This window comes from Tamandua tetradactyla, chromosome 4, assembly GCF_023851605.1.
Source record: "Tamandua tetradactyla isolate mTamTet1 chromosome 4, mTamTet1.pri, whole genome shotgun sequence".
Classification (NCBI taxonomy): domain Eukaryota; kingdom Metazoa; phylum Chordata; class Mammalia; order Pilosa; family Myrmecophagidae; genus Tamandua; species Tamandua tetradactyla.
In genome coordinates, this window is record NC_135330.1 from 67,895,863 (window position 1) to 67,918,008 (window position 22,146).

A 22,146-nucleotide genomic window follows, 5' to 3' on the forward strand; every position below is an offset into this window, starting at 1 on the left:
TTCATTTTTATAATCAAATAAAACATTTATTTGATTATCTTTTCTTTTAATGACTTTTGTTTTGTTTTGTTTTGTTTTCTGAAGAGCAAACATTAATGCCAGGATGTATTCTTAGGTGGCTGAAAAAGAATTCCTCCTCAGAACTAAGTTGACAACACTTACCCCTACTCTTCTTACCCTCATCTCACCTTATGCTAAAACCTGTCCTGTCCCAAATGCATTCAACATCATCTACCTCTGCTATCCAAAAAACTGCAATTATAGCTACTTTAGGATTGAGGGACACAGTTATCCAAGCATTCTTTTTGCTCCAAGAGCCCTATGAAGTTATGTCTTCAGAGCTCAAGGAGCTATACATTTGCAGAATGAGTATAACATTCCACTATGCTCAACACCAAAAATGCAAAGAACTTTGCAATCTTCCTTTGTGAAATTTTCAGTACAAGAATTTAAAACAAAGTTGTGAACGGACATTTTTAGTTACAAATTTCATTTAAAACTTTTGGGTTCTAACTAGAATAATGCATGGAAAAGAAAGCAAGGAGAAATAAAACACAAAAGAAGGTGACAGAAATGCTGATTATAGTACAATGAAAAATGTATGGTCATTACAGTAAATATGAGAAAGGCTGATGTTCAAACTTTACTAGTTAAATAAAAAGAAGGCTACTTCCCAAATGAAGGTGTATTATTACCTAAGGAAAAAAGATTAAGATTATTAAAGTCTATCACACCAGATGTTATAGGCTCAATCAGTAGTTGATGGTAGATGTCCGGGCTACTCTGGAGAGTGATTTGGCAACAGTCAAAAGTGGATAAACAGACCCTGATCAAGACAGTAGAGTGAGATGGTTCAGGGCTCTAGTCAATCCCCCCTCAGCCCCCAAAATACAGAAGCTTTGAACAACCAGCACAAACTAGTAGAAATATCTCTCAAAGCTCACAAAGAAAAAAAAGAAAGAAAGAAACCCACAGTTAAAAGACTGCAGTAAAAAGCCTGTGTCAACTCAAGAAAAAGTCCACTTAAAGCAGTAGGATCTCCTGGTGTCCTGGCTAGCCCCACCCTAACCCTTCCCAGTACTTGCTCCCAGTATGGACCCCTGGTCCCAGCTCCAGAGGGAGCAGTGTAACCCTCGTGAATATGCTGGGAATATGCATGTCTGGCCCAGTCTGCTGGTGATGGTCTGAGGGATTCTCTATCTTGGAACTTGCCCTGCACGTAGACAGCTATTCACAGAGCTGTCCTAGAGAGCACTGGGGGAAAGCAATTAAGTGGCTGCCTAGGGCAAGAGATTGCTGGCTGGAGGACATATAGTACCGTGTCTGGAACTATGAGGAAACTGTTTCCTAGGGAAGAAGGGACATTTGTAACCATGTAAATGGGGAATTCCTATGGCCACACATACATGCCTAGACAGAATCCAAAAAGTATTGCTGAGGCTCCTATGCTTTGGCCTGGAGCTATCTTCCAAGCTCATTATATGGATCAACCACCAAGTTAATCAGCAAAGAGTGGGAAAAATGTTTTCTTTTCCTCCTCTTCCTCTTCTTTTTTTGGTTAGCTTCTGGCATTCAAGGAAAGGTTTGTTATAGCACAAGCTGGATGCAAGCTTGAAGAACAGACACCTCAGAGTCAAAGTTCCCGTGATAACACATTAAAATATCAAAATGTCCAGGTTTCTACAAAAGATTACAAAACATACAAAGAAACAGGAAGGGATGGCCCAAGCAAAGGAGAAAATTAAATCATTATAAACCATCAATGATGGTTTAGATCTGGGACATATAAGACAAACACTTTTAAAATATGGTCCTAAGTATGCCCAAAGAGCTAAAGAAAATCAAGAAAAATACATGAACACAAAGAGAATATCAATAGAGAGATGGAAATTATAAAAAGGAGCAAAACAGAGCTGAAGACCACAGGGATGGAAGTTAAAAATGAAAAGGAACAAAACAGAGCTGAAGACCACAGGGATGGAAGCTAAAACTTCTGAGAGGAGTCCAACAACAGATTGAAATTGGCAGAATAAAGAATCAGTGGAAGTGAAGATAAGACAATCGAAATCATCTAGTCTGAGAAACAGAAAGAAGAAAGAATGAAAAAAGTGAGCAAAACCGAAGGAAACTGTAGGACACCATCAAGCATACCAATATATGCATTGCGGGACGTCCAAAAGGAGAAAAAAGAGAGAAAGGGGCAGAGAGATTATTCAGAGAAACAAGGGCTGAAAACGACCCCAATTTAATGAAAGACAAGAATACAGACATCCAAGATGCCCAGTAATTCAAATAACCCAAATGGATCCAAGCCATGGCCTATTATAATCAAACTGTCAAAGATAAAGAGAATTTCTGAAAGCCACAAGATAGAAGCAACATGTCACATCCAAAGGAATATCCTTGTTCTTAGAAAATGTACATGGCAGTATTAAGTGTTCAAGGAGCATGATATATACACACCACACTCAAGTGTTTCAGAAAATGGATTGACAGACAGATAGATGGGTGGATAGATCAATAAAGTGACATGGTAAACGTGGTAAAATTAGTGGATCTGGGTGTCTGGGGTGGATACGGGTATGTTGGAGTTCTTTGTATGGGGTTTGCCTTGTTTTTGTAACTTTCCTATACATTTGAAAGTATTTCAAAAGCAAAAGTTTAAAAAAAAAAGAAGGTGGGCAAACATAGCAGCAGCTGCTCTTGATTTGGGCTAAGAGGGCATTAGAGACTAATTTCACTGACGATCATAATCCTTAGTTTTATTTTTATAAAAGTAGGACCACAGTCTGCACCCTGAGGAATTTTTCTCTTACTTTACTTCAAAAGAAAAATATTCTCATAAATTTTCACATAGATTAATTGATGGTGTTCATTAGAGGCAGGATTACCTTGGGCAAGGTGGCATGTAAAAGGTGAATAAGAAAAAAAAAAAAAAAAGACCATCACTTTTAATTCAGATCATCCCAGGCTGGGTTACTCACTCCCTCCTGTATGTTCTCCCAATGCATGGCTCATACTTTCACTAAAGAATTTACCATATTGGGAAGAATCATCCATTTCTATGTCTGTTCACCTCTCTCTCTGGACTGTGCACCTCATGAATCCAAGGACTTTGTTTTATTCTTTTACATTTCCTTGGCGCTCAGTGTATGTCCAGAATGCAGTGATGCACAATCAATGATGAGTCAATAAGCGAATTCCCTTCAGGTTCTATACAGGATCCAGTGGCATCAAGGAAGTGTGAAAATCATTCAGTGCTTAGTATGGGGCTGATATTTGAATCCAGATCTATATGACTCCTTTGTCCTTGATCATAACTATTTTGTAGAGCTGTCTTTCCTGAGAAGGATCAGTGAATAAACGGGACACAATTCCAGCTTTCTTCCTCCCCCAGTGGCTGCTCTTGGTCACCTTGCTAGTTCTTTCTCATTTCCCCAGCCTCTTAATTGTGCAGGGCCCCAGGGTTCAGTTCTCAGGCTTCTCTCTGTTTACACTAGGTGATCTCGTTCATTCTCAAGGTTTAAATACCAGCTGTCTGCGGGCCTCTCTCAGACATCTTGAATCCTCACATCTAGGATCTCTTCCCTGAATTTCTGACATGCATGCATATCCAACTGTTTCCTGGACTTTTCCACTTGCATGTCTAAGAGGCATCTCAAGCGTAACATGTCCAAAGCTCAGCTCCTGACCTTTCCCTACAAAGACCTGCCCCTCCTACACTTTCCCCCTCTCAGTGAAAGGCAAGTCCATCTTTCAGTTACTCAGGTCAGAAAATTTTGGAATCTTCCTTGTCTCTTTCCACTCTCATCTCTTATCGAATCCATCAGCAAACCTTATTATCTCTATCTTCAGAAAATGTCCAGAATGGGGCCACCTCTTGTCATCTCTACTGCTATTATTCTGGTCCAAATCACTGCATCTCATACTTGGGATTTCTGCCAGTCTCCTACCTGATTTTCTTCTTTCCATCCTTGACCTTCTTCACTTTATTCTCGACATAGCAGCAAAATCATCTTTTTAAAAACATAAGTCAGATCAGGTCATTTCTCTGCAAAAACTTCAGTGGCTTCCCATCTCACTGAAAGTACAAGCAGAAACTTCTCTAATAAAAACTTTTAATTATAAAATAAATAAAAGTCTTAAAATAACTCAACAGGTTCTACATAGTCTGTTCCCCAATTTCCTTTCACTCTCCTTCTTGCTCACTAAGCTCCTCTCACACTGGCCTCCCTGTGCTCCTGCAAATCAGGCCCTGGCCTGGAAGCCTTTGCATTGGGTGCTTGCTGCCTGAAATGCTCAGCCACATATCCCCCTGGGTCCTCTCTCTTTGCCTTCCCTCGGGCTTCTGGTTAAATATCTTCGTATCAGTGAGGACTTCCTTGATGACCACAGATGAGTTAGAACATTGCACATCACCTCCAGTCTTTTACATATTATGCATTAATTCGTTTACTTATTGTCTGCCTTCCTCCCCTTGAATGTAAGCTGCCTGAGGACCAGGATTTTTATTATTTTGTTTGCTGGGGTATCTGCAGCATATTGTAGGCACGTAGCATACACTGGGTTCTCAATAAATAGTTGTTGAATGAATGAGTGAGTGAGTGAGTGAGGCAGTGAGTGGGATGACGAAACAGAAAAATGCCCCCAGTAGAGGTTAGGGTATGGTTCAGGTCTTAAACTTGCTGGCATCTCAGGCTGGGTTTTCATTTAAGGAAAGAGGGAGTCCTGGTTTTACACTGTCTACTGCTACATACATGTAGTCATTTCTATATCAACAGCAAACAAAATAGCCACATTAATTCCACCTCTCAGCTTCTGTAGTTATCCTGAAATCCAGGCCCCGGGGCTTTTCAAGCTGAAAGATTCTACTACTACTATCTGAAACAAAGGTTGTACTTTATAGTTTAAAAAACAACAAAACATACACTCTTTATTCTTCTGTCCATTTCCTACCTATTGAATTTGTGATTGTTAATAGTAAATCAAGTAAGATCAGAATTACCCTTTAACACAGAATAAAGAGACAAAAGTTAAGGAACAAAGGGGACTAGGGAAATGTTATATTGTATTTATAATTTCTCCCAGCAAGCCAGTTAGGTGTCATCATCCCAGTCTTACAGGTAAGAATAATGAGGCATAGAGTCAGCCAAGTAATTTGTTCAAGGTCATAATACTGAAAAGTGACAAGAGGCAGGACTCAAACCCAGGCCCTCTGATGTGAAACTACCTGCTCTTTTTTTTTTTCCTTTTAATATCATAGCATAACTGCCTTCCTTAGAAAGTTGTCCAGGATACCAAGCCACTGACTGTACAGAGCTGTCAATCATTATCATGAGAAGTGCCGGAGGAAGCCTGCAAGGGACATGTGGTTTGTGAATTCGTGAAAAATTTCGCTTGAATCTTTGACCCGAATTGAATAACAAAATCTGCCCTCCCCACCCCCCACCCGCTTTTTTTCCTTTACAAGGCTTTTTCAATTTGCATTTCAAGGAGACTGACACAGAGACCCAGAGGAGGCAGAAGTAGGCAGCCAAGAGCATTGGGCCACTCCAACCAGAATGGGTGTAACAGATGCCCCTTGATGTGGGCTGATGAGAGGAGTACGACTGGCTTTCCCGGACTCACTGCCCTGCCCACTGGAAGAGGCTGCGACTGCTATGTCTAGCCCTCTGATATATGAAGACCAGTTTTAAAGATTGGCAATCCATTTCAACAACAGCTTGCCTAAATATTGCTCTTCAGTCTGTGGTTAACTCCACTGCGGCCACTCTTTGCAGCTGGAAGTGTCAAAGCTGCAAAGAAAAGAAACAGAAAGCCGAACTCGCAAAAGCCTCAGGAGCCCTCCTATTCCTGACCTTTTACTCAGGACATAGTAAATTGAGACCCAATGAAGAAAAATACCTAAACTCACAGGCTGGTTGAAGGCAGTGTCAGAACCAGAATCCACAGCAGAAGTCGCAGGCCAAGGCTCTCATCACTCCGATGCTCCCACTTTATGAAGAAGATGAACTGGTCATTCCAGGTTTCACACTTATTTTTCTTGGAATCTCATTTTGAGTAGGCTAGGCATAAACTTCCTTTGTTTTGTTGACTTCTTAGTCAAGTTAAAAAATAGTCCTTAATCATGCTATTTCTCTGCTCAAAAATGTTTCATGCTTCCAAGAAAAAAAATCCAATACTTTGCATATATTGTCCTCAAGGATTTGGGGGGGGGGGAGGATTTTTCTCAGATTTTTAAATTTAATTGAGGAGTATCATAAATGTACAAAGCTTAAAGATACAGCACAATGAAAATTTACCTATATGTATAATCATGTAACCATCACTTAGATCAAGATATCAAAACATTTCCAGAATGTCAGAAGGCTTCTGCCTATCTCTCCACCTCCACCCAGGCATGACCAATAACTTGACAGATTATTTTGGATTAGTCTTGCTGTTCTTAAGCATCATATACAGTCACACAGTATATACTCTTTTGGGTCTGACTTTTTCACATTATGTCAGAGATTTACTGAAGTTATTGAATGTAGCAGTTTATTCTTCTTTGAATCGTGGTTTCATTGAATGAATATACCTCAATTTATTTATCCATTCTTCTGTTGATGGACAATAAGGATTGGTTTCCAGTTTGGGAGCTATTAACGAATGAAGCTGTTATAAATATCCTTGTACATGTTTTGGTGTACATATGCATTCTTATGTAAATACCAAGGAGTAGAAATGCTCAGTCATATGTGTATGTTTAACCTACTGTTTCCCAAAGTGTGCCAATTTACATTCCTACCGATAATGTTTGAGATTTCATTTGCTCCATATCTCACTAACATCTGGCATTATTAGTTATAGGAAACAGTACTTTACAAAAATGGCCATAGCAATATTTCTGGTACCACAAATTTTTTTTCCAGAATCTTGTCACTCTCCTGCCAAGAAATGGATTCTATTTCCTTAATCCTTAGAATTGGGTGGGTCTTTGTCACCATCTATATAGGTAGAATGCAGCAGAAGTAATGCTATGTGTTTTCACATCAAGGTCATAAAAGGTAACACAGCTACTACCTTGTTCTTTATATCTTGGCACACGCACCTTTGGAACCCAAGCCACCATGTTGTGAGGAAGCCCAAATGCAGAGACTGTGTGCAGATGTTCTTGCCAAAACTCTGGTTAATGTATGAGCTGCTAGCACAACTGTCAGAAAGAGTGAAAGAGTCTTCAGCTGAGCCTAGCCTTTGAGCCTTTCACCTGAGGTCCCAGAAACTGTAGAGCAAAGATAAGCCATGGCAACTGTGCCCTGTTCAAATTCAACATAATAAAATGGTTGTATTATGCCACTACATTTTGCACTAATTTATTATATAACTATAGGAACTGGAACATCCAAATTTGAAGTTATCCATCCTCATGAGTTAGGTGGCAATCTCATTGAGATTTTAAAATGCCTTTTCCTAATGAGTAATGATGTTGGTCACCTTCGTATATGCTTATTAGTTATTGGATAACTTTTTGAAATGCCTGTTCAAACCATTTGAATTGTTCATATTGCTTTTATTGACTTAAAGATGTTCTTTATATAGTCTCAATAAGAATCCTTTGTCAAATACAAGATTTCAAATCTCTTTCCCCATTCAGTGGTTTGCCTTTGGTTGTTTTCATGGTTCTTTTGATGAAACAGTGGTTATTAATTTTAATTAAGTCCAATTTATCCGTCTTCTCATCAGAGTGCGTTTTTGTATACTGTTTAATAAAATTTTCCTATCCAAGGTCATAAGGATATTCTCATATGTTTTTTTCATTTTAAGGTCTACAATCCATTTTGTTAAGTATGAGGTGGGGTTAAGGTGAATTTTTTTCCCATACAGCTAATTCATCTAATACCATTTATTGAAAAGACTGTCTTTTCTCCATGGAATCATCTTTGCCATAAATCAGGTGACCACCTATGTGTGGGTCTGTTTTGGGATTCTTTGTTCTGTTCCATTGATACATTTTTCTATCCTTGCACCTTCTTAGTCATTTGATTTTGCTTTAATTTTATCTTCCCTCCTAGGCTGTCAGCTTCCCAGTGACAAAGATCTAGTCTTCTCTACCTTGTTTTGGGTCCAGAGTAGAAGAGCTCACGCTAAGGTATATGTTACACTGAATTGAATTGAATTGGATTATCTTGACACTTGTTGGGCAGATGGAGGCAGCTGTCTCTGACACCACGGGGATCAGAGGAGAAGATGAGAAGTGAAGAGCTGTGGGGAGCAGAGTCCTTAGGTTCACCCACATGACCCCATTGTCGTGTAACATATCACTCAGAGTGACTAGCATGGATGGTCCGGGTTTTGTCAACGTTTGCTGATAAATTGAATTTACTATACTCTCGATTTATGATGATCACATCAGGAGAGATTCCAGATACTGGTTTCAAGAGCTATTGAGAAGTGGGAGAGAGTATTTGGTAAAGGAAAGAAAAGAACCTGGTGGGCAGCAGCAGCTGCAGCAAACCGACTGCTCACGGACAGCAGCAGAATGGGAGATCTACTGGCCTTGCCTGTCACCCATCCCAGTCAACACTGCGATTTCACCAAATTCCAAATCGGATCACATAACCCCCTTACTTGACATACTTTAGTGCTCCCCTCTCCCACCTTCTTTGGGATTAGACCTACCTTCTCAGCCTGTCGTGCATTGTCTCCTCACACACCAGCCCACCCCAGCCCTGACCTCAGCGGCATGGACCACCTGCAGCCCTCCAGACACACGTCTAAGCATTTACCCACGCTATTTCCTCTGCTCGGAGTGTTTCTTTCTTCCCTCGTCCACCCAGGAACTTCAGACAGTCCACCTTCTGTGCAGCTCCCGGTGGCCTTCTCCCTCTTCCACAGTGAAATGAATTTCTTCATTCCTGGGGGTCATATAATACTTTGTACATCTTCCTAATACAGCTTTCAGCTCATGACAGTGTAATTATTCGCATATCACTTTGTCACCCCAACTAGACAAGGAGATTTTCAAGGAAAGCCACTAAGGATTGAGCTTTTTCAATCCTTCTTCCCTAGCACTGTGGTTATAACATAGTAACTATTAAGAAATGTTTGATAAATTAATGAACACAGAGGTGCTGAGCTGTTGCCAAACAATAGGGGAGAAAGGAGTGTAGTTGTAACAATATTCCACTAGAGGGAGTGATGCAGGCCTTTATCCCTTCTAAAGCAACTTTAAGTCCTGTTCCATTAATATAATCTGATAAAATATTTCTGTTTCAGGTTAGAGTTAATGTAAATCAATCCCTGATGAGTCCAAGAAAAAATATTTAATAAATGTCAGTATGTGTCAGACTCTGGGTTTGAAAATGGGTACTTTCTTTTTATTATTAGGGAAGTTTTGGATTTATGGAACAACATGCATAAAATGCAGGATTCCCATATACAGCCCTACTATTAGCACCTTGCACTGGGGTGGTACATTTGTTATAACTGATGAAAGCACATTTTTATAATGAAATTATTAACTATAGTCCATGGTTTAACTTAGGGTTCACTGTTTGTGTTGCATGGAGTCCATGTTTTTTTTGTTTGTTTGTTTGTTTTACTTTTTTAGATAACGGGTACTTATGAGTACAAATGAATAGAAAGGGTAGAGACCAAACATCATAATAGTACCTACTTCTACATTATGTAGAGTACATTCTGGTGAATTACAAAGGTTTCTCTGTTCTCATACATATCTCATCTCCTAAAGTGGACTCTACCTAGACAGCTTATAGCTTTACACACAGTAAATGCTGTGTAATCCGATGACTATGCAGCTCTTTCTATATTCTTCATCTCCTGTCTTGAATACACACACAAGCTGGTCATGAAGTCAGCAGTAACAGCTCATGCAACCTAAATTCTGGAACCTAGATCAATTCTGAGTTGAACATTAGTGTTCAATGAATGTGACTGATGGACAGATGCCGAATGGCAGCGCAGAGCAGATCGCTCCAGGCTGGGAAGACCCCTGTGCTGGCTGCTTCCTTAGCATTCAGCATTTCTCAGTTCACCGTTTCTCGCAAAGCACTGTGATTGTCATCTGTGTACTTATCTGTCTCCTGACATGACTGTGAACGCCTGGAGAAGGCTGGGGATGGGTCGTATCCTTTTTCTTAGTCTCAGCTACTACCATGGTGCCTGGCACATTGTAAGTCTTCGGTAAATTATTTTTTGAATGAATGAATGAGTTCATTATATTATAAGGGTAATGAGAGACTGATTTCTGCCAATGCTCTCAGGGAGAGGCCTGATTACTTCAGATGTGGGTAGAGACATGTGTGTGCATATGTGGTGCAGGAGCTGGTCCTGTATGTAGGAAACTGTCTATATGATTTAAGGGTCTCCAAGGAGAGCCTGACTCCCACACTCCTGAGCACACACACACACAACACACACACAACACATACACACACACACACACACACATCTTTTCCCAGAAGCAACCTGAGCCAGAAGTAGAGCTGTATGAAACTTCATCATTAGAGATTCAAACTTTTGGATTTCATGTTGCTCCTTCTCAACATCTTCTGAACCCATGTGCCCTTGTGATACACTTTCTTGTCTGAAACATCCCAAGTATCTTATATGTACCCTCTTGTGTACTTCCCCCTGGTTCTATTGAGAATATCAGCTAGAGCTCTGCTAACTTTCTGTGGTTTGCATTAGAAAGTGGTTTGTTTGTCTTTCAAAGATACAGCTATATATCAAAAAAAGCTCTTTCAAACCATATATATCATCGTAGTTGCAAGGGATTATAAACACGTCAAATTTGTATACCTTCGTGAGTTCATAAAAATAATAAAAACAAAAATAAATGCGAAAACTTGGTCCATCACTGTTAGACGATATAGTCAATCAACTTATGTTGAAAATTGCTAAGTGAAGGGAAATAATCAAGTATTTACTCTGCTTTTTTTCATAAAATTGTCCCCTTGGGTAGCCATCTTAGGTGAGGGAGAAGTTTATCTTCCTAGAAGTAGTCCAGCAACTAGGTACGAAGAAATGATAGAACAGCCCCATAATGGCAATCCCTACTGAATGAACAGTTTCAGACATTTAGCATCAGTGGGTGCTAGTATCATAAAAAGAAAGGCAACCAGACATTGTGTGCCTTCTGATGGAAGCATAAAATATCACATAAATTATAGTCTTGATTAACACTGTAGATCCAACTACCAATTCACAGGAAATATAAAAGAGGAATATATTAAAACAATGAAGTGTAAAATAATTATGACAAGAGACGATTTAGAAATTTGAAAATTGATCAGATAGATACATGATGACATTAACCAATATTTTTAGGTGAAATAATGGTATTGTGGTTATATTTGAAAATAACCTTTACTTTTAGAAATGCATACTAAAATATCTACAGATAAAATAATATGATGTTAGGGACGTGCTTCAGAAAGAATGCAGAGTGGGGGCAAGAGCATAATAAAAAAATAATAATAAAGCAGTGAGTGGACATTTACATGAAATGAAGTCTCCTTGAGTTGATAATCATTGAAGCTGAGTAATGGGTACATGGGAGTTCATTTTTTCATCCTGTCTACTTTTGTATATGTTTGAACTTTTCTATAAAAAAAATTTTGGTTTTGTTTTTTGGTTATAACACCTTCCTGGATATTCTGATATTCTTGTCCTAAGGGAGGGGTATCTGTCTCCACCCTTTGAGAATCGAGTCTCTTCTAAATTGCAAGTGCCCTGGGAAAAAGTAACTTATTAATTCATTAACATTTCTTTATGAACGAATATAAAAGATTATTTCCTAGACTGCCTTTACCTCTCGAAAACTACTGAGTATTTGAGGGCAGAGATAAGAAACAACTTTGGAGGAGGGGAAAGGAAGGGCCAAGAGTGGGAAGAAGAAAGGATAGAAAAATTTTTGCCTTTATTACAACTTTCCTAGGGCCTTCACTTGTTGGTATGTACATCTTTGTATGGGTTTCCCTAAGAGAACTTTCACTGGGAAAATGCTTAAATTTGGGGCTTTCAGGTTAAAAGTTCTAAAAAAGCCTACTTTTATTTTTTCAAAGGCTATTATAAATATTTTCAAAAGACAGTCTCCTCTTTCCCTGCCCTGTGAGCCAATGATGAGACAGTTTGGGTGGGGCTAGAGCACATTTTTGCCCGAATCTGAGAATGGTCTAGATCTTCACACAGAACTGCCAGAATGTGGAAACAAAGAATGACTCAGAAATCACCGCAAGTGCTCAAGAGCATAGCTTTTTATAGAAAACACTGGAAGAATACCAGGAAACTGGTTGCCTCTGGGGAGAGAAGCTGGGCACTGGGATATGGTTGGAGGAGGAAAAAAAGCATGGCTCTTTATTGTTATGGCCAGGTTTACTGTGGTTAGCACCTTAAAATATATGACGACATTTTGCAAACAGCGTTTTGTTGACATAAGTGACTGTACCATTTATCTTCAAATTGGACAGAAGACAGATGTCCGTTTATGGGTTCTTGATTGGGCCAGCTGCTGGTCACCATCAGCTCTGTTTGCATATTTTCTCCTCCCTGTCGTTGCCTTCTCCACCTCAGCCTCTCAGAGTCTAATTAGGAGTAGATGGCTACCAGCACTGACAAAATAGGGTGCTAATAGTTTTATTACAACTTCCCATAGGTGTAAAATGGTATTGGGCAAAGCTCAAATTTTTCCATAGACATACCCCTATATAACGGAGTCCAGTGAACACTCTCTTTAATGCCTCCTGTTTTACCTTAAATATTCTGCTGAATTTTGCAGTCTGTGAATTTGTACTTTGCTTTTATAGAACATGATATTATACGTTTAGGAAAAGTTTCTCACTATGTTTATCCTGAGATCTGCATATCCCTGGGCTACTGAGTCCAGTTTTTCTTTTTTTTTACTTGCTTAGGTTTTTTACATATATAAAATTCACCAATTTTAAGTGTTCAGTTGGATCAGTTTTGGTTACACGGTGTAACCACCGCCATGATCAAGATGTATATCCATTAGTCCCTTCATACTGAAAAGTTTCTCCACTCTTTACCCAAGCCATTGGATTGAATTCTACTGCCTTCTCCAACATTGACTCTCGGGATGATTTTTGGAAAGTTCCTTTGCTTGTCTTTGCTGCACCTGTAAAACGAGGGATGTAGGTTCGGATTTGTTTTCTAGGGTTCTTCTAATACTTTTAGGAATGGCGGGAGTGGTGTGGGGGTCAGGAATCTCAACCGTGTGACCCCATTCCTGATATAACACACGCAAGGTGGTGGCGCTTAGTAGCTAAAAGCATATGGCCCATCAAACTTGGATTTCCATCTCCTCTTTTGCTAGAGTATACCTTTTCCAGACACCAGTTTTCCCATCTGCAATATCAGGCTTATCACAGGACCTACTTCTGTACAGTTGTGAGGATAAAGTGAGATGCGTCAGGCATCCGTGCCTGATGGTTGATATTTTTATCATAGTGTAATATAAAGTCACGGCATGCAACCATATCCACGCCTACGCATTTCTGTAGGTGATTACCATAACCAAAACCTAACCACAAGTACTCTCCCACCCACAGGGAAAGTTCCAAGACCGATCTGCCAAGTTCAGGGATCTGTAAGTAAATGTGCCAGCGTGCACTTCCAAGGAGCCTCGCTAGAGGGCAGAATCGGGACCAGGAAGTTCTAGCGTCTGGCGTGAAAACGCGTCGTAAAGCGGATCTGCTTTCTTGCATCCTGCTTCCGCCGTAAAGCGCTGTCGGCGGGCACACGTGGTTGGGTTGTCTGAGCAACTTGCCGGGAAATACAACGATTCTTGAAGGTGGGCATATCTGGCGTTTTCAGTATGGGCAAACGCGGGAGCCGGAGCCAGAGCCAACTGCTCAGCACCCTGACTAAAAAGCAGAAGAAACATCTTCGGGATTTCGGCGAGGAACATCCCTTCTATGACAGGTCCGGAGGGGGCGGGGCAGGAACCAGTGGTGCCAGTGTCTTTCCCGGTGGGAACCGGAGTTTCTCTTCGTAGTCGGGTCCCACAGGTCCTCGACTAGCGATGATTCTCGCGGCTTTCAGCTGGGAAATGGGGTTCTTCAGTTGTCTTTCTACCTTTGTTGAACTGGTAACTTCACGCTAGACGGCATGTCTACCTGTGTGGGCTGGATTTTGTATGGTAAGAGATCTGACCATGAGATCTTCTAAGGTTGTTTGTGTGTGTGTGCGTGCGTGTTTATAAAATTGCTTGTGACCTTCGACATCATTGTAATCTATCCAGTTACAGTGAAGAGACTGATGTTATCTGACAGGTAATTGTGTGTTCCTCGGTTGGTGTCCATACTTCACGGCTGTGACCTTGGTGCCCATCCCACCAGTCTGAGCTGCCTTATTAGCCATTGGTGAGCTCTTCTAATTGAGGATTTTTCTAGAGAAAAGATGAACCCCGAGGCCTTTTATTTGCCAAATTGTGTCCTTCTTTTGGATGTGGATACATCCAGTTTCTATGTGACTTTTCATTTGTCATAAGTAAGTGCGTGACTTGTCAGTTACTCTCTATTGGTCGTATCCTATGGTTACAATGAATTTACACTAATTTAGTCTCTTTTGCATTTTAATGTACCAGACTTTTATTTAGTTATTACATACTAGTAGTATTTAACATTACCTGTTTCTTCTCAGGGTTTCCAGAAAGGAAGCAAAACCACAGATCTGTCAACTGGTAATGCTTTCTTTATGCCTTCTTTATAATTGTGCTTTCTAATTGTTACTTTGGGGATTACATATGATAATAAAGTTTTACCACGTTTCTACTCTTTTCGATTTTAGGTCTAAGTTATTATTTTAGTAGTAGTGCTTAGTTTTGTGCAGATGCCTGTAATTACCATTGTGGTAACAAATATGAAAGCCAGAGTTTGAAACTGTTCTTAGAGACTTAAGCCTATTAAATAGGACCAGTTAAGGGGACCTACTAGAAGACTCTTAGTGAATCATAAGGGGCAAATGGTTTGCCCTGCATAAAATGAGCCACAAGTAGCAAAATGAGTAGAGTTACTATCTCATTACAACAAACTGAAAGATTGTTTCTTGTATTGTAGTTTTTTGTTGGTTTTTTTTTTTTTGGGTTATAATTTCTCCTGTGGTTCCTTTAAATGTATATTCTGTCATGTCTAGGATATAAATTAAATCTCATTATAACTTAAAGCTCTATGTCTTAAAAGTTAGTTTTCTTCCCACGTGGGGCATTAACAGTTTGAAGAAGATAAAAAGCCTCCAGAATCATAGCTAGATTAGCCATTTTAAATACATTTGGTGCTGGGCTTGGTTGAATAAATAGGGTTGCATAATATTTGCAGAAAAACTAATTTTTAGTTAGGAAAGTCTGAACCTGTTACACTTTTGGCCTGGCCATAGACATAAGATATGATGAGAACAATATAGCTTTTTATTTGAAAACTTCCATTTTCCCTTTTAGTCAGAAAGTTCAGATACTTCAGGTTCTGAAAGTGAAGCCGAGAGCGAACCAGAGCAAGTTTCAGGGTACCACAAACTACTTGCCACATTGAAGAATGTTTCTGAGGAAGACGAGGATGAAGAGGAAGAAGAAGACAGTGTTGCAGATGAAGCAGAAATAAACAGTGAGGGTGATGATGACGATGATGATGATGTCAGTGTGGAAGAAGAGACTGCAGCAGTGTCTACTGAAAGGCATGAGAGTAGGTGTCTTTGGTGTGGGCTCACCTTTGCCGGAACCACAGACAGATTGCTCCCTGGACACAGGGCCCTGTCCTGTGTGAGCTGGGTGAGAGCACAGGGATCTATAGCAGAGATTCATAAACCTTGTTGGGTTCAGTGATGTCTTTGAGAATTTTGTGCAAATACAAGACCCTCTCAGCAGAAAAATGGAGAAAAAACATTTTTGCTTATGATTTCAGGTACTTTGTCGATCCTACTGAAAGCACTGCCACCCCCCCAACCCCACTGATATAGAGGAAGGAGAACATAGCTTGTCATTGTGATGATCTCACTGTGTTGAAGAGGTTGTTGTTCCTCCCTTAGGGAAAGTTTAGTGGAATATAAACATAAAAATATACAAATGTTTTCAAGCAGCAGATTTGTATGAAACAGCTACATACAAAGTGTTGAAGAGATAGAGGCAGAGTAGTCACACGCTGCTATGGTAAATTAGGGAATGCTTCAGGGAAGAGCTGGGATTTAAAGCGCAAAGGAACTCTTTCTTATCTAGACTTACAGGTAACTTTTTTCTTTAATATATAATCAGCTTAATTGAGGTCTAATTTACATAAAATAAAACACACCCATTTCAAGTTTGATGAGTTTTGACAATGTATACATCTGTGGTAGTACCACCAAAACCAAGATGTAGAACATTTCCATTACTTCCAAAAAATTTTTCCTTGTTCTTTTGCTGTCACCCCCCCCCCCCCACATTAGGTGACCACTGATTCGCTTTCTGTTACTATAGATTAGTTTTGCCTGTTCTAGAATATCATATACATGAACTCATACGGTATATACCCTTTTGTATCTGGCTTCTTTTGTTCAGCATGCTTTTGCAATTCATCATGCTGTTCATGTATTAGTTTATTCATTTATATTGCTGGAGTAATATACCATTGTCTAAATATAGCTGTGTGACTTTTTATCACTAAAATAGGCATCACTATCTTAATGCCTATTTTCCTTATAGCCTTGTAGGGTTTTTTTAAGATGTCAGGTACTATTCTCAGTATTTTAACTGATCAGTGTTACTGGGAAAAAAATTCATTACATCAGATTTACATTCTTGAGGATTTTACATTTAGGTTGTTTTTCTCTGCTTTTTGGGATTTTTAAAAATGAAATTTTTTTTTTATTGTAAGAGTAATATATGTTTACTGTAAAAATTTAAGAAGTCCCTATAATTAACCTGTATTGCTACCATCCAGAATGAAATATTTTTAATATTTGGTATAATCTTTCAGACTGCCTTATGATCAAGAATCTAAATCTGAGGTAATGAATTTTTTTTCCCAGTAACACTGATCAGTTAAAATATTGAGAATAGTATGCACATTTATATGTATGTGTAACTTGATTTTATTCTTTAATTATATGCCATGGACCTTTCTCCATGTCTGTGACTATTGATTCACATTAGCATCTTAATTATGTAGTATTCCATTGTAAGTAATATGTGGTAATTTAATTAGTATCCTACTGATAGACATTTCATTTTTTCCATTTATTTCTTGTAATGCTGCTTTGAACATCCTTATATGAACATTTTAGTGTACTTTGTCTAGTTATCCTCTTAGAATAGATTCTTAGAACTGGTATTGGGCCAAAAGATTAACCTTCATTTTGAAATCTATGTACCTTCCACCTGGATTTGCTTAAAAACAAATTACAGGTGACAGTGAACATAGTGTTGGTGTAGGCTAAGGAATTAGATTTGTCAACTGAAGTATAATTCTATTTATGAGTGAATTTACAAAACATTCCTCAAAATTGCAGATGTGGCCTTATCTGCTGACTCTGAGGGAAAAGATGGGGAAGGGCCACCTGGCACGTCACAGCAAGAATCACCTGAGGAGTTCACAGATGCAAAACATGAGACATTGTTCAGCCTGGAAACCAATTTTCTAGAAGAGGAAAACAGAGGCAGCTCTTCACTGAACGCATCACAAGGTCAGCACACAGTGTGTGGTGTTTGAACTCACCATGTGCTTAGGACAGGGTTCTTTACTAATACAAGTTAAATCTCCTATTAATGAAAACAAGCATTAATAAAAAGCACAGCTAGATCTAGAGCTTGGAGAAGGTATGTCTCACAACTCTTTTGTATTTTCCAATAGGTTAGGCAATATTGGAGGATGGGGAAGTTTAAGAGAATAAGCAGCCAAATGGTGGAGAAGGCCAGTTCCCCAGGGCAGGCCTTACATTTCTTTAACTGAAATTGGGAAAGATTTTTGCTTTTCTCCCCAGGGAAAGAAGTAGTTAGATGAATGATTCCCACTTTCTCTCTACCTCTCCCTTATTGAGGCATTAAGTTTTTGGATTTGTAAGACCTCAGAGTGGCTAATCTGATTTGTCCATATTACCAAAGAGAACCTCAAAATTTAAAAAGTTCCACCCCTCAGGCTCTTAGCCATGCCCTTGCCCAAATAGCTGTCAGTCAGACAAAGTCTGTCTATGGCAGACTTAGGCAGGTCTCTGCTCTCTCAGGGCCAGTTTCTCAGCCTGTGCCAGGGTGGGCAAGTTGGGTTGACCTTGTTCTGGGTCCTGGCTGCCTTCCTGGTACTAGGGTGCTATTGTGCAGCCCAGCTTTACCATAATGAAGCTGATATTTTGTTCCTCTTTCGGTTCTGTTTGCTATTAGGAAGGAGAGAGAAATAGCAGGCAGAATTTGTAGAGTGGAGCAGGAACCCCACTCACAACCATCAAAACTTAAAAACCCTGAAGGAAACATTGGGAAGCTTGACAGTTTTCTCTAGTTGTTTTGGCTTACAGTTATTTTGGCACCTAGAAACCTTATGTCTCATTGTTCACTCTTAGATGTTTAGTGCATCATCCATTGCATTTGAAGTTACCATTTTGATCCTTGAGTGGGTCATTTCACTTTGCTATTTCTTAGTGAGTGGGAGTGAGAGAGAAGGTTAGGGGGCTAGTTCAGAGCACTGAAGATAACCCAGAATGCAGGTACTATCCTATAGATCATTTGTTCGATTGACTGTTGAGCACTTCCATGTGTCTGGCAATGCAAGATAAATCAGACATGGAATCTGCCTTCAGGGATCTTGTGATGAGCTAAGACATGCATATATCTGTTTTAGGATGAGTGGGGATGGGAGACTTGAGAGGAGAGAGTGATGCCTGTCTATAGGGGACCAGGGATGGCCTCTTAGTGGAGCCAGCTAGCTAGTATACTCCCGAGAAGTACCTATTTATTATGAGTCAGGGAGTAACATTAAACTGAAGATATTTGGATATGCAAAAGTAGGGTGAATGAGGGCGGGCCACGGTGGCTCAGCAGACAAGAATGCTTGCCTGCCATGCCAGAGAACCCGGGTTCGATTCCCGGTGCCTGCCCATTTAAAAAAAAAAAAAGTAGGGTGAATGAGAAGATGGAACTTCTAGTTGAAGATAGGAAAGGCACAGGCCAGAAGATTTTGAGGGCCGTGAAGTTTAGGAATTATATAGGAGTGGTAGACAGGAGGGGCATCCTGTAGAGCCCCGAATTTCAGTCTAAGAAGATTAAATTTTCTTCAGAGGTTTTAGAGCTGGGAAGTACTGTGATTAGAGAATGGCTTTAGGACAATGAACTTGACAAAAGCTTTTAATCTCTGGACTGGGATGGAGAATGGGGGAAGAAGATGAAGAAAAGAGTGAGCCAGCATGAAGAACAGTATGTCATTCACCTGGAAAAACCAAAAACACTGTCATTTGCTTTAATGTTCTTGACGTTCTTTATTTCTGAACTAGATACATTTCTACAACATGTGAACAAAGAACTGAAAGAAGAAGAAATTCAGGCTGTTGCAACAAATTCTAAAACTACCCACCAGCTAAAAGTAAGTGCTGCTTGGTCATTCCAGTGGTCTTGGGTTCAGTCATCTTAAAATATATGGCACACACTCGTGGTGGTAGGTGGCTTGATGGGAATAGGAAGGTTGAAAGAGCCTAATGGCTCAAAAAGTCATTGGGAAACTGGAGTATGGAATCTGGATAACCTAGTAGGGTGGGTAAGTAAGAATGGCTGTGGAGACAGGAACACCAGTGTTTAGACCAGTATCTGCAATATGCTGTCAGATGACCAGGGGCAAGTAAACCTTCTTCTTTCATCTTCATTAATCTTATCTGTTAGAGGGGGCAGTAATGCCTATCTCAAAATGAAGTAATTTAATTTACTGACACATAGTAAGTGTTCAGTAAAAGAGTATCTACTACTTTATTCATTTGTTTAAAATATCTGAGATAGATTCAGAACTAAGTTATTCATATATAGAATAGGTTTTTTTCTTGTTTTTTTCACCACCATACTGTTCGTGTAAGTGGTTCATCCTTTTCTTTTTTTCATTTTTAAACAATTTTTTTCTCACATCATACAATCCAACCTATGTAAAAAAAATCTTTGGTTCCCAGTATCACATAGCCATGCCTTTACCAACCCAGTTGACATGAGGACATTTCTATTTCTTCTGCAAAGAATCCCGTATCCCTCCCCCATGTCCCTTGCTTATTGATGTTTAGCTTTGGCTTATTGCTTTTGTTATATTCAATGGAAGCATATTATAATGTTACTGTTAACTATAGACCCTAGTTTGCATTGATTTTTTTTTTGCCTGTGCCATCCTGTTCTAGTTTGCTATCTACCAGAATGCAGTATACCAGAAATGGCATGGCTTTTAGAAAGGGGAATTTATTAAGTTGCTAGTTTACAGTTTTAAGGCCATAAAAATATCCCAATTAAAGCAAGTCTATAAAAATGTCCAAAGTAAGGCACCAACAAGAGGTTACCTTCACTCAGGAAAGGCCGATGAAGTTCAGGGTTTCTCTTTCAAGTGGAAAGGCATGTGGCAAATGTGGTGACATCTGCTACCTTCTCCTCCAGGCCTCTTGCTTCATGAAGCTCCCCAGAGGCCTTCTCCTTCTTCATCTCCAAAGGCCACTGGCTGGTGGACTCTGCTTCGCGTGACTATGTCATTCTCAATCTTTTTCCAAAGTGCTTTCTCTTTTAAAGGATTCAGTAAACTAATCAAGACCCATGTGGAATGGGTGGAGTCACATCTCTGTGGAGATAACCTAATCAGCTTTCTAGTCTATAGTACTGAACAGGTATTAAAGGAAAGTCTGCCTCCACAAACAGATCAGGATTAAAACATGACTTTCTTGGGTGCATGATCCTTTCAGACCAGCATATTCCACCTCTAGACCCTAAAAAAGATGGTTTTTCCCATATACAAAATATATTCATCTATAACAACATCAGAAAGCCTTAAAGCATTTCAGTAACAATACTAAAGCAATACATGGTCTGTCCTAACACAGAAATTCTCCTCTGGTTCTGGACCTGTGAAACTCAAACAAGTTATTTGCTGCCAACATACAAAAGAGGAACAGTTGTAGGATACATATATGCATTTCCATAAGGAGAAATTGGAAGGAACACAGTGGTCATCAGACCTAAGCAGTTTCAAAGGGCCTATGCAGTGGCCTGCTTCTCTGAATGTAACCTTGGGGGACACTGGGGAGACCACCTTTCTCTCGGCTCCATCCTCTCCAAGCATTGGGGCTGTACCTGGGCTCTCTGCCATCTCCAGGGCACACCTCAGCCCCTCCATGTGGTGGCAGCCAGGCTCTCCCCAGTCCCTAAGGACTGTGCTTAGGCGGCACCAGTCTTCTGGAAGGCCCATCCTCTGCCTTCAGGGCAAACTCACCCTCTCCACAGGCTTGGGTGGGTCCACTCTCCTGGCCTGAGGTTTCTTGACTTTAGACTTTAGTTTCCATAGTTCTGCTTCTGAAGTTATTTTTCCTCCAATGGACCCCTTTTCTGTCACTCTTAGTCCAAACTGGCAGTGGTTCTCTTTATATAGATCTTGCAACAGTCTTTTTGGCTTTCTATGTAGTAAACTTGGATTGTGCCCATCAGATATAAGGAGTTTCCACAAATCCTTCCTGGATAACTCCATCTCCAATCCTGGCTTTCTCTGAAATGGCAGACTGGTTCCACATTTGGCCAGATCCTCACATGGGGCACTAATCTCTGGGTCTCCCTTCCTGAAGCCCAGAATTTTCCAGATAACTGGTTTCTGGTTTCTTTGTACCCAAGAGGTCAGTTCTCAGCTTATCTCTTTCCTGTCGCATTTCACTATAAGCTGTGAGGAGAAACTAGGCTACAATTTCCACATTTAATTTGGAAGTCTCTTCTACTAAATAACCAAGTTCATGACTTTAAAATCTGTTTTCTAGCCAAAAACCACTAGTCAACTTTGCCAGATTATCTGCCATTTTAAAACAAAGAACGCCTACCTTCCGGTTTGCAATAACACATACTTCATTTCTGTCTCGTGCCTCCTCAGTGGTATGTTTAGAGTCCACACTTCTACCAACAGTCACTTCAAAGAATTCTAGGCCTTCTCTATCAAGTGCCTCATAACTCTT

General features: G+C 39.9%; 1 protein-coding gene across 4 annotated transcripts in view; it reads left to right on the forward strand.

Annotated features, from left to right (window-relative positions):
• The first annotated feature begins 13,744 nt into the window (after positions 1-13,744).
• Positions 13,745-22,146, forward strand: part of UTP25 (UTP25 small subunit processome component) — a 47,292-nt gene continuing 38,890 nt past the window's right edge. For all 4 annotated transcript variants that reach the window (XM_077157694.1, XM_077157693.1, XM_077157692.1 and 1 more), the window contains exons 1-5: positions 13,745-13,944; positions 14,665-14,704; positions 15,458-15,698; positions 17,500-17,673; positions 19,468-19,556. In XM_077157694.1, the coding sequence (XP_077013809.1) occupies positions 13,838-13,944; positions 14,665-14,704; positions 15,458-15,698; positions 17,500-17,673; positions 19,468-19,556 (651 nt within the window). In that variant the 5' untranslated portion in view covers positions 13,745-13,837. The remainder of the gene's footprint in view (positions 13,945-14,664; positions 14,705-15,457; positions 15,699-17,499; positions 17,674-19,467; positions 19,557-22,146) is intronic.